A 13,422-nucleotide genomic window follows, 5' to 3' on the forward strand; every position below is an offset into this window, starting at 1 on the left:
GGCAAGAGCAGAGCCCTAGGGAGGCCATGTGTGGGTGCATGCATGCTCAGTTTCCAGTTGTAACTGGGCAACCCCATGGACACTAGTTGTAACTCTGTGATTCCATAGACAGTAACCCATCAGGCTTCTCTGTCCGTCGAATTCTACGGTTAAGAATACTGCAGTGGGTTGCCATTTCCTACTCCAAGGAGGCCATGGGAGGCTAGTTAATGAACAGGAGCAATAGTTCTTTCTCCAAACTGCAGTTTGTCAAGCCATTAGGCAAACTCATAGGAACTCACTACAGGAGGGAAGCTCTGTATAATTGGTTAGTTGAGCTCAGGATAACTCATGGCATGAAAAGTATAGCCAGTCCAATAGTGGAGACATGTACCATCTACACAGTGAACACCCCAACACCAGACCCCCCAGGTCCTCCAGGCAAAACCCATTCAGACCAGAGGGATTTATCAGGGAGAAGACTGGCAGATTGACCTTACTGTCATGCCGACAGCACAGGGCAACTTCAAATATCTCTAGGTGCTTGTGGACATGTTTTCAAGGTGGGTAGGAAGCTCCCCACTAGAACTAAAATGGCAAACAAAGTCACTAAAGAGACATAATTCCCAGGTTTGGACTCCTAGGATCCTTATAAAGTGATAATGGTGTAGCATTAGCATTTCAAGTGACAAAGGGAATAACAAGGGCATAAAATGGACTTTTCACTAAGCCTGGAGACCCAATCATGAGGGAAAGTAGAGAGATCCAATGACACCTTAAAAGAAACCTTAGCCAAGCTATGTCAGGAGAAAATGTTAGGTTACTCCCACTTGCCCTGACCTGCATGCTGTTAGCCCCAAGAGATAAGTTAGAATCAAGTGTGTTTGAGCTCATGGTAGACCCACTCCCTAAGCTAAGAGAAGGGACCCTTTAGTTCCCTTGAAGTGGGACAACTCAAGTGTGCCCTCCCTGTAGGAGAAACCAAGGTAACCAGGTGATGCCTGTACCTACTGACTTGCCCACCGCTCCTTCCCGCCAGAGGACCGGGTGGCTCTGAAAACACGGAAAAGCAGCAGCCCTCAATCCCAGTCACTCCTGAGAGGAATGGACCCCACTTGGTGATGCCAACCACCCATCTGACCCGAAGTTGCAGGGGGTCACTCCGTGGGGACATCACACTCAAGTGAAGGGGACCTTGAGCCCTGTCCTTTGGAGAGACAACCTAGGTCAAAGGATGACCTTGAATACTCATATGAACCTCTCTCTGACATGAAGTTTCTCTTCCAAAACAAAAACAAAAACAAAAGTGTGTCCCCAAAGAGCAAACGACTGTGTTCAGAGGAGAGCTAGTGACCTTGGTTGGGAGAACAAGTACAACACTGTTACCATTAAAAAGGGAACAGCCACCCTTGCAACAGTGACCAACCAGAACAGCCTTGGCTTCCAACTGTGATGCAAGCCCACTGCCTCCCAGACTGGGATGATCCTGGGGGACTGAGTTGCCCTTGATCACCTTTTCATGCCCAGGGAGGGGTCTGTGTACGAGGCAGAATGTGGAGATGTTTTCACATGGATGCATGTGGTTTCATTGAAGAAGGTGCAGACGGACCACTGAGAGAACCGCTGGGCTGCATATACCAGGCCACCTGATCCAGGGAACAATCTGAGGCCGGGGTGATGGGGCCACCAGAGTGCCCCTGGGCTTGTGCCTTTCCTGGGCCCCTGCATGACCCTCAGAATCTAGAAAAACAGACAGCAGTGCCTCAGAGACAGAGCAGTTAGGGCCAAGGCCTGGAAGCATCAGACACTTCCACACGCAACAGAAGTCCCACTCCTCCCCAAGGCCTGACGACCCCACACTAGGTAGGAAGCAGCTCCAGGAGCCGGGCCTATGCCTTCAGCACCCTCAGGATGAGGAGCAGGACAGGGACAGGAGAGAGGCATGTCACCCACAAAGCCCATCAACAGTTCCCGGGGAGGAAACATGAAATCTGTTCATAAAGTCTAACCTTTTTTTTTTCCTTTGTGCTGAGCTGAGTTTCACTTGCTCACAGTGCATGTTGTGCAGAAGCCTGGCACCCAGCCCTTCGGACCAGAGTTCCTGGTGCAAAATGGCGACACCTCAGCTCAGAGGGCTGTGTGCAGAGACATTGCACCCAGCACTGTGATCAGGAGCTTCAAGCAGCAAAGTTGAGCCCTCCCGTGAGACCCTCACTCCCTCCCAGATGACAGCCCTGCTGTCATATAAATCATATAAATTTATATTTATACCATATAGATCATATAAACAGCCCTGCTGTTGTTGGGGAGAGCATGTGCTCTAGACCACAAGCTCCTACCTCTCATGCTTTAATGGGCATAAAGTTCCCCTATCGTTCTCAATCAAATTTCTCCTTCTATGGGTGCAAGGGACACCTGGCAGAAGGACCCTTGCTGGAGTCTGACTTGGGAGTCTAGGTAACAAAACAGGAAGAAATCAAACCCGCTTCTGCCCAATAATGGAGTATGATTCTCCTAGAGACCTAGATAAGGGAGAAACACTGGACTAGCCAAGGAAACTATTTGATTCTTAAATACTAGTGTGATCTGCATCACTACTTTGAAAAGTGATGTTTAGCCTGGGAAATTCATTGTCCCTCCCACCCTCCACCCCACCCAGGTGAGGTTTGTAGGCCTTCTTGTTCTATCAGGTCAAAGACCTAACCTCTCAGAGTGGGATTCTTGAAGGAAATCCATTGTCTGGGAGACCCAGGCTCACACTACAGCCAGAAGCCAACAACGTTGAGTATTTTCTCCTTCAGTCACACCCACCCTTCTGACCAGAGCCCCAAGAAACAACCCTATAACTCAAGTGAGTGATTTATCTTACTTTTTATTCTATATTTGAGTATAGCCAATCAACAATGTTGTGATAGTTGAGGTTCATGGCACAGGGAATTAGCCGTACATATACAGGTATCCATTCTCCTCCAAATTCCTCTCCCATCCAGGCTGCCACATAACATTGAGCAAAGTTCCCTGTGCTATACCATAGGTCCTTGTTCAACAGAATGATTTAGACTTGAGACTTGGAGATTGGTTTTAAGCATAGTTATGTATTTAAGGTGCTGCAGGGGCACTGGAAGCAGGCTTTCTCAACCTCAGCCCTACTGACATCTAGGACTAGATAATTCTTTGTTGGTGGGGTGACCTGCTCAATTATTAACATGTTGTACATCTTGGTTCATTAACCTGGGGTGTTTCCAGCATTTAACACAACTCCTAAATACATACAGTTTCACCCATAGATACTCCAGTACACACCTCCAAGAGATAAAGACTTGAGAAAGATAAACACAGTACCATTTCCATTTAATAATCACCTTAACATTAATATATATATATTTGTCTATATATATGTGTGTGTGTGTGTACATATATATATATACATATATATATATATACATATATATATACACATATATATATATATATATATATGTTCACGTTCAGTACTATGTCTCAAGAGCATCTTGAGAAACTTTGTCCGATGCCTGCTAAAATCTTAATATTAGGATTTCACTAGAGTTTTCCTTTGTTCCCTCAGTCATTGTGAGTATATGCATTTAATTTGGCATTACATTTCTTTACTTAAGAATCCAAGAGGTTGTCCCAGTGACCACTGCTTCCTTTTCTAAATCATTACAAACCATCAGTTTAATACTGCACTTTGGAATTTTACATGACAGCAGTTTCTGGAATGATTCATTTCTTCCCTTTGAAATACTTGGATAAAAAGATTCAATCTTACCTTGATACCACTCCTCCTCTTTCATCATTATTATATAATAACCTGATGAGATAATTTTCTGCCCAAGAACTGGAGTCAGAAATTAAAAATTATTTTGAGGAGAGGTAGGAACTTACCAAAGGCCTGGAGTGGCGGGAGGTGATGCCACATAGAGGTCACGGCTGACAAAGATAACTTTTCCTCCCTGTCACAGTTGTTAAGGGACCTGGTTTGGGTGAAAATGCTGTGATGTTTGCCTTCACTGCCTTTTACATGCCCACAGCCTAGTTTAAAAGCTGAGAGAAGAAACCAATCAACACATCAAGACCCTCTTGCCTTTTCCACCCTCACCCTCCTGCTTTGTCTTGAGTGAAGCCACTCGAATATCAAGAGATAAGCTTTTAAACAGCTGGGAAGTTAGCTGGAGAAAGATTTCACTTCTGAGACGGAACTCTGGAGAGCCCTGAATGGATGTGAGGGGAAGTCCAAGGGCTTCTCTTGGCCTCAGACCTTATTAACAGGAAGTTTGTACCTTTCCACCACCCTCTTAAATTTCACCCACCACTCACCCCCTGCCTCTGGGAACCACCAATCTGTTCTTTGTATCTATGAATTCGGTTTTGCTGAGGCTTTTGGTTTGTTTGTTTTCAATAAAATGTTTTAATCTTCAGACTTGGGTACAACAACCACAGTGTGGGGCCTGACTGCACAAACCACAGTGCTTAGAACCCAGGGCTCCCTGGACATTGATTGAGTTTCTCCTCCCGACATTCCTAAGGCCTTCACGTATGTTAACAACACTATAGAGATTCTTACCACATTTGTTCATTAACTCATTCAACAGTCATTGGGGAGCTTTCCACATGTCCACACCATGGGTAGTGTGGTGGGGACTGAGTGGGATGAGAGCCAGGACAGGAAAAAGCTGGGGACCAGCTGCTCTCCCCTTTGTGCAGGAAAGGCAGAAAAGGAGCCTGAACTGCCCCAGAACAATCGCAAAGAAGCCTGCACAGACAGATGCTCTCCTGTAGACCCCGCACGTGCGGCCCCCACCAGCAGGGGGAGCACCTGGGAGCATCCTAGTGATGCAGACCCTAGGCCCACATGGACCTCCTGAGTGAATCTGCAGGTTAACAGTGTCCCCAGGCGACCTGATCGCAGGATCAAATATGTAAAGTGCTGACCCCAGCTACAGACAGACCTATGGACAGATGGAAGAGAAAAATATGTGAGTAGTTAGGAGGGCTTCTTGGAGGAGGCCTCTAGCAATGAAAGAAGCTGCACCTTATGAAGAAATGAGCTCTTTTGCCTTCAAGAGTGGTTCTCACTTGGCTGCAGGGTGGAATCACCTGTGGGTCTTAAAAAATGTTGACTCCTGCCTCCCCTTCCCCAAGATTCTGATTTAACTGAGATAAGCAACCATGCTCATAATTATCTACCTCAATAGGTGGAAGCTAAGATATAAAATCTGTTTCACAGAGTCTTTTTTTTTATCTAGTCTTCAAAATTTAATTTTAAAAATGTTTTTCATGTAGTGTCCTCCAAAATTAAATATGATTAGCTTTTGGATCAAGCAGTGTTTTGGAATACCTGAAATTCTACCTATTGGGGTGGATAATTGTGAGTTGGTTTATGAGCATGGTTGCTGAGGGAAAGAGTGATTTTAGTTAGAATTGTCCAATGTAAGCTTTCTGTAAAACATTCTAAATGTATCAAAGTCTTAATCTTGTTTCTTCCAGAGCTTGTGCTCCTCCCTCTGTGCTTATGTCATTTTAACTACATGTGAAGGAAGAACAGTTTAGGCCATTGGATGAGGACCTTCTAAATACACCTTCTACAGTCTCCAACCTACCTTTGCTGTTGTTGTTGTTCAGTTGCTCAGGTGTGTCCAACTCTTTGCGACCCCATGGACTGAAGAACTACAGGCTTCCCTGTTCTTCCCCATCTCCTGGAGTTTACTCAAACTCATGTCTATTGCGTTGGTAAGGCCATACAATCATCTCCTCATCTGCCATCCCCTTCTCCTCCTGCCTTCAGTCTTTCCCAGCATCAGGGTCTTTTCTAATGCGTCAGCCCTTCGGGTCAGGTGGCCAACCTACCTTTATCCACACCTTTCCTGCTCTCCTCTCCTGGTGTTTAAGAATCACCAAGGTCAATGATTCCACCCTGTGTCTTTGGGTGCTCTTAGTCAATCCATCAACCCAACCATCATCCGTCATCCAAAGCAATGGTTCAAGGGCAGGAATTATATTCATTTTCCAGATGAAGAAGCTAAGATTCAGAGGTTGAGACACAAGGCAAGTAACTAAGGTGACCATAGCCCATTTTGTCAAGGACGATACCAGTGTATTGTTCTGGCATCTTTCCTTTCACTCTCAAGTGTCCCACTCTGGACAGTACATTCTTTGCGCACTCACATTTCTAGCGTGTGGCAGAGAAAGAACTGGCTTGCAGATTAGTATGACTGACTCCAAAAGTGGGGCTTTGTGTTATCCCAGGCTACCTCTTAACATTTCAGAATTATAATGTTTAGAAGGAAGGTTTGTTCTTTGTCATCATTCATTCAGAAAACATTTACTGAGCACCTCTTATGCGACAGACACTGTGCTGGAGGATGTAACTAAAAAGTGAATAGGATCCAGTTCCAAGTCTTGAGAAGCTCATGATTTACCAAGGAAAGAGAGCACCTATGAGAGAAATATGAGTTACCTAGGATGAGGACTGATCTTTCTAGAAGAAATAACAACTGGTATGATCCTAGAGAATGAGACTATCTCCCCTACATGGGGCTCCTGCTCTTTTTCACACCACAGGGCACTGAGGAGAATCACCAAGTCATCATTCTGACTTACACATCAGTCATCAAGAGTTTCCCCCACAGTACATCCTCATCATCTACCTCTGGAGCTGTGACACACGCTGTGAAGACCTGAAAGATGTGCTGTCCTGACCTACCTTCAAGGACTCTTCCCCTAGTTGCTGGAAGTGCTTCCAGTGGGCAATCTTCAGCCTTCAGAGCTTCTGGGGGGCAGCCTGTGTGCAATGACCCATCCAGGTGGAGGAATAAAGGCCTGGCCAGTGAACCTGTCAGGACAACCCTGAAGGGCCATCTTCACTCCAGAGCCCTCGTAGGGTCAGCTAAGGTCATCTGGCCCATGGTCCAGCTTGGTTTTTTCCCTGTGCTCGCTCCGGTTTCTTCACTCTTAATTCCACGAGTGCCAATCCCAATGGCACCCCTAACAAACATCCCAACACTGAACTCCATCTGAGTCCATATCCCAAAGAACCAACCAGTAACATACATCAAAAACATTCCAGAATTTGGGAAGGATTTTTATTTGAAAATTTCTGGTTATACATATAACATTTTAAAATAGATAGAAATAGAAAATTAAATAGAAATATATAATAGATAGAAAATAAAAATGGAAACAAAGACGTTGTGTGTCAATATTTTAAACCTTTGCTTTAAAATCCTCACTCTAATGTTTTCTGACCAAAATGAAATTGTTATATATTAATATCAAAAGAAAACTATTACATTGAACCATAAGAAACTGCTATTTTTATGGGCTAAAAAAAGGTCGACTGTTAGCAATTTTACATGGCTAATATAATAGAAAAATAGCTGTCACCATTTGGAGTTTAGAGAACATTACACTGATGAATAACTCATGAGTGAAATATATAATTAATGAATCAAATTAAAAATTGGAAAATACATAACACTATGATTATTGATCAGTGCTCAGTACCAAAACTTGTAGGCTGCAGCTAAAGTGGGCCGTTAGGTGGAATAAAAAAGTAGGTTTTATGTACTTGCATTAGGGGAAAAAAAAGTTTAAAAATTAATCTATTTCCAATATAAGAATTTAGAGAAAAAACTCAAATGAAGAAAAGCTGAAGGAATGGAAGAATATGATGAGCTAGAAAACAAAAAATCAGAAAGGATCAATCAAGCACAGAATTTGATTCTTTGAAAATTAATAGGAAAAAATCAAGCAAGATTATTCAAGAAAAAAACAAGGCTCAAAGAAAATTAAAAACCAAAATAGAACCCAATTATAGCTCCTGTAGATATTAAACATACAAGATTTTATGAATAATTTTAAGCCAATCAAGCTGAAAACTCACATGAAATAGATTAATTCATAGAGAAATGAAACTTACCAAAACTGACTGTAGAAATAATAAGCTGAATGGTCTAAAATAATCACTAAAAATGAACTAGATGGTGATGGTTTCATGACACTGTGAATGTGGCTAATGCCACTGAACTGTATGTTAAAAAGGTTATCATAGAAAATTTTATGTTATAAATTAAAAAAGTGTAAAATATAGAATACAATACAATTCTCCATCTAGAAGACAGTGATCACCTAGAAGGGCTCCTATTTTGAGGAAGCATATTTTCTCTTCCTTGTGTTTTAGAACATATAATTAAATATTATCTTTATGTATTTTAAACCATGTATCTTAAATTTGGGCAGAGGATACCTCTCTTTCCTATCTCACATAAACTAAAGTATATTTTTTTTGTTTTTTCTCTGTACTATTTTAATCAGAGATATTTGGGTGCAATAATGGATACTAGCACTGTTAAAGAAAGTGGTAAAACAAATGGTGACTTCACATGGTCTTCAAGTAAACAAAACTCCTGATAAAATTGGAAAGTAATATGTAACTTTAGGAACAGTAAAAGACATCTGTGACAACTTTTTTTTATATCTTATAAAATGAGTTTTGGTTCTGGAGTCTCTCAAGACACTAAACCTGGTAGACAGCTTTTACTTGTAGTCTTCACCTCTGATTTGGATAGGAAAAATTAGTATAAAATATAAATAAAAATAGTAAATCATTTTGTTAGAGGTTGAAATCATTGGGCAAAACTGGAGAAAACAAATCCAAATTAACATCTATGTGTAAATATTTGGGACTGGTGTAAAAAAAAGTATAATATAGTTTTTACAGTGCAAAAACTATTGGAAAAACACCTTTGGATTGGACTTGACATTATGGTAGAATCACAGCGCTGACTCAACAATCATTAAGGCTGAGGGCTGTCCATTGGAAGCGTTCATAACCATATGACCACTGTGAGTAACATCTGGTTATTTCTTTTAGGTGTGTGCCTGAAGGGGAAAAAGGACAAATTAAAATTTTTTTTAAAAAAATGTTTAAAGCATTTTAAAGTCCTCCTTTCTAAGGCAATGCATTTGGAATACATGTGGAAGATGTCCACATCTTCATATTAAACAATCACATAACTACTGGAGGCACAATTTAAAAATGCAGGGATGTGCTTATTCTATGGAGGAAATAATCCCATTAGAATCCACAGTGGGCCTGGGCTTAATGCCAAACAACCTGTAGATTCACTAGAGTTCTGATCATTCTAATTCACAGATATGCTTTGCTACTATAGTAAATTAAAAAGCAAAATCATTTTACTGACTCAAAACCTGGAGATAAATTAAAAATAGGGTAACAAAGAAGCTAAGGAAACCCAGCGTCTGCACAAGGGTTTCTCAATTTCACACATAAAATTAGGACAATAAATCTATATGTTAATATTCAGTTATAAAGAAAGCTGAGCGCCAAAGAATTGATGCTTTTGAACTGTGGTGTTGAAGAAGACTCTGGAGAGTCCCTTGGATTGCAAGGAGATCCAACCAGTTCATCCTAAAGGAGATCAGTCCTGGGTGTTCATTGGAAGGACTGATGTTGAAGCTGAAACTTCAATACTTTAGCCACCTGATGGGAAGAGTTGACTCATTTGAAAAGACCCTGATGCCGGGAAAGATTGAGGGCAGGAGGAGAAGGGGATGACAGAGGATGAGATGGTTGGATGGCATCACCGACTCGATGGACATGAGTTTGGGTGGACTCTGGGAGTTGGTGATGGACAGGGAGGCCTGGCGTGCTGCGGTTCATGGGGTCGCAGAGAGTCGGACACAACTGAGCGACTGAACTGAACTGAACTGAACTTAATATTCAGTTGTAATCCCTGTATTTTATAAACTTTGATTGACAAGCATTGAAATTTTGGCATGCTGCTGCTAAGTCACTTCAGTCGTGTCTGACTCTGTGCGACCCCATAGATGGCAGCCCACCAGGCTCCCCCATCCCTGGGATTCTCCAGGCAAGAACACTAGAGTGGGTTGCCATTTCCTTCTCCAATGTGTGAAAGTGAAAAGTGAAAGTGAAGTTGCTCAGTCGTGTCTGACTCTTAGCAACCCCATGGAGCACAGCCTACCAGGCTCCTCCATCCATGGGATTTTCCAGGCAAGAGTACTGGAGTGGGGTGCCATTGCCTTCTCTGAAGACACACACACACACACACACACACACACACACATATATATATACATATATATATGAAATATCCTGGCATTCAATTTGTGTGGCAAAGCCATTAGAGGGTCTATAGAAATGTGATCTGTGAATAGTTGGTCCCAAGAATGAAAGGAGAATCTAAAGCTTTAACAATGACTCAACCAAGCAACTTCTCTAAAGTGTAAGATGATACCCAAAATAGGGCAGATCTTTGCCAGCTTGATTTTTTTAATTCTACCAATTTCTAGCTGAACTGGAAGAGATACAGGCTTTCTGATGCATGTATAATCAGAACACAAAGGAAATGAAATGCTGTCAAGTTTCACTGTTCCACAATCATCACTTTTGAGTAGCTGTATTGTATCTCAGTTTCTTGACAGATGCACATAACAAAATGAAATAATGCCAAGATTTGTGAGCTCTTATCTCTAAAAGTGTCTGGGTGAAGAAAAGACTTCAAAAGTAATTTATTCCCCAAAAAATAATGTGAAAACTTTTGTCTTTAAAGAAGAAAATGTACCATTTATACAAGACTCATTCTTGTCATATGATTTCAGATCTACTTTATAAGACATGACTCCAAGTCCATTTGTGGATGCTGTCAACAAAGTTATGAGAGTTAATGGACTTCACAAATGCATATAAAAGTTCTGAGACCCCTACCTTCATATTAAGTGTACTTTTTTTCCCTCTTGTTGCTTGCATACTTGCTACCCCCAAAACAGCACTGCTTATGAAATGCTATATATTAAAGGACCACTTAAGGAGAAAAATAAAATTCTCCAAAAGTACCTGGACTCCACTGGGTGAAATCTGAGACTATTTTGATTCAAAAGGCAAAGATTTAAAAGTCAGACTTTTGGGGGCTAATTGCATATCATCTCCCTTCTCCATTTTTTTAAGCTAGCCACGCTTGTATGGTTAGATATTTATGTAGACTCTTGGTGAAACTAAAAACAGCCAAAAGAATGCATGGAAATGAAATTCATTTTCTACTTCTTGACAGTCCTCCCAAACTTAACTGGCTCCTTTCCCTATAGCCCTTCTCAACATAATTTTTTACTTTTAAAAATGTTATTAGCAGCAACTTTTAAACAAAATGATCTTCATTTCATGGTCTAAAATACTTGAAACTAAATAATGAAAACAAGCTTCCTGTGTATAAAATCCTTGATTTGACCTTCCTCTCTCCCATTGGTTGTCCTGGTGTAGACCACACTCTGGCTGACAGCAGGAGTGAGAGAAGGCATCTTTTCCAAGAGTAGGTTATGAAGGGAGTTGAGGTGACTGAACATTTATTAGCAGCGGCCTTGTGGATGGACTGAGCCTGGGAGGGAGAAGCCCAGTCTCACCTCTCTCTCCTGGCACCACTGCTGACCCTGGAAAGATCACTTAAGCTCATTCTGCACCAGCTGCCTCATTTGTGAAGCAAGACAGTGACTCATAGGAACTAAGTGATGGCTACAAACTGCAGATTAGAAACAGGCTGAGCTAAGTGTTGGGTGTGATTACGATGCTGCTCAGAGATGTGGCCCCTTAGTCCACAGAAAGTAGCAATATCACATGATTTATGGGATGAAAGCAAAACATCTGGGGGGCTCTTTTGTTAATCATTTGATTTTATCTTTACAGAAGCCCAGAGTAGAAGTTAAGACACAATTAATTCACTTAATATGATAAAAGATTACTAACACTTTCTAACCTGTGACTTTAAGAAGTCATTTAGGCTCTCCTACCTCAGGTTCTCCATCTAAAGGATAATACTGCCAGCTCAGCATGGTTGTGAAGACTAAAAGAGATGATGTCAAAAAAGTTAAAATTCAAGGCAAGCAGAACAAAAAACCAATGAGTATTGGGTTTCTTGAGTCATTAATGGTTAACGAAATCCAGTTCAAAACTACAATGAGGTCTCACACTGGTCAGAATGGGCATCATTTAGAAGTCTACAAATAATAAATGCTGAAGAGGGTATGAAAAAAAAGCTACCTCCTTATATTGTTGATGTGATTAAAAATCGGTGCAGTCACAGTATGGAATTGCAGGACAGTATGGAAATTCCAGAGAGAACAACAGTATGGAGATTACTCAGAAAAACTAGAAATAGAGTTGCCATATTATCCAGCAATCCCACTGCTGGGAATATCCCCAGACAAAACTATAATTCAAAAAGATACATGCATCCCTGTGTTCATAGCAGCAGTACTAATAGCCAAGATGTGAAAGCAACCTAAATGCCTGCTGGCAGATGAATGGATAAAGAAGATACAGTATGACATATACATACATCTTCTTTATCTATTCATTCATCGAGGTTTGTGATACATACATATATAGACAAATACATCATTAGTGATGTTGAGTATCTTTTCACATGGCTGTTGGCCATCTGTACGTCTTCTTTGAAGAAATGTCTGTTTAGTTCTTATGCCCATTTTCTATTGAGTTGTATGTTTTTTTGTTTATGAGTTGTAAGAACATTTCATATATTTTGGAAATCAATCTGTTGTCAGTCTCATTGTTTACAACTATTTTCTCCCACTCCATAGATTGTCTTTTCACTTTGTTTATGGTTTCCTTCACTCTGCAAAAGCTTTTAAGTTGCTTAGGTCCCACTTTTTTACTTTAGCTTTTGCTTCCATTACTCTAGGTTAAATTTCTCATCTTTAAAGCAAGTCTAACTTTGTGTACAGTCTTCCCAGTTGGCGCGAATGATAAAGAATCCACCTGCCAGTGCAGGAGCCTCAGGAGATGTGGGTTCAATCCTTGAGTCTGGAAAATTCCCCTGGAGAAGGAAATGGCAATCCACTCCAGTATTCTTGCCTGGAAAATTCCATAGATAGAAGAGCCTGGCAGATTACAGTCCATGGCGTCGCAAAGAGTCAGACATAACTGAAGCAACTTAATATGCCTGCAACTTTGTGTACATATTGGCAGGTATATTATCAAAGTTAAAGAGTACTGGAGAGTTAAGATTTCTGCTTTTTGATTAATTGAATAGTGAATTTTCTCTCCCCTTTTCCTCTCAGAAATCACCCTAAACAGCAAGGGTATTGGTAGATAAAAAAAATAAGGGCAATCCTTGATGAAATCAGGAGTCATTTGAAACTTCAAAAGATAAAAAGATCTCAACAGGCTGCCTTAGGCAACAGGATCTAATCAGCTGTGGCAAGACAGAATGAGGCTACCTAAGGGAAATAGATCTCAGCTGTCATGAGTGAGCAGTTCTCCAACTAACTGGTGAATTCTAAGATATTTTAATGAGGTATCATTAAAAAACCACTGTGTTTGTGTGAAGCACATACACTGTCAAGGACCTTAGAGAAGAGAAATTCTGAAAT

At 41.1% G+C, this 13,422-nt stretch overlaps 1 protein-coding gene across 6 annotated transcripts in view; it reads right to left on the reverse strand.

Moving 5' to 3' along the window:
• Positions 1-13,422, reverse strand: part of LOC122686751 (ATP-binding cassette sub-family C member 4-like) — a 2,082,459-nt gene that overhangs the window by 1,726,766 nt on the left and 342,271 nt on the right. Inside the window, exon 31 of one of the 6 annotated variants that reach the window (XM_043891994.1) lies at positions 7,075-8,880. The exons of the other annotated variants lie outside the window; for them this stretch is intronic. Coding sequence (XP_043747929.1) covers positions 8,869-8,880 — 12 coding nt within the window. The 3' untranslated portion in view covers positions 7,075-8,868. Of the gene's footprint in view, positions 1-7,074; positions 8,881-13,422 lie in introns of those variants that run through there. 6 annotated transcript variants of the gene reach the window in all.

The sequence above is a fragment of the Cervus elaphus genome, chromosome 30 (genome assembly GCF_910594005.1).
Source record: "Cervus elaphus chromosome 30, mCerEla1.1, whole genome shotgun sequence".
NCBI lineage: Eukaryota > Metazoa > Chordata > Mammalia > Artiodactyla > Cervidae > Cervus > Cervus elaphus.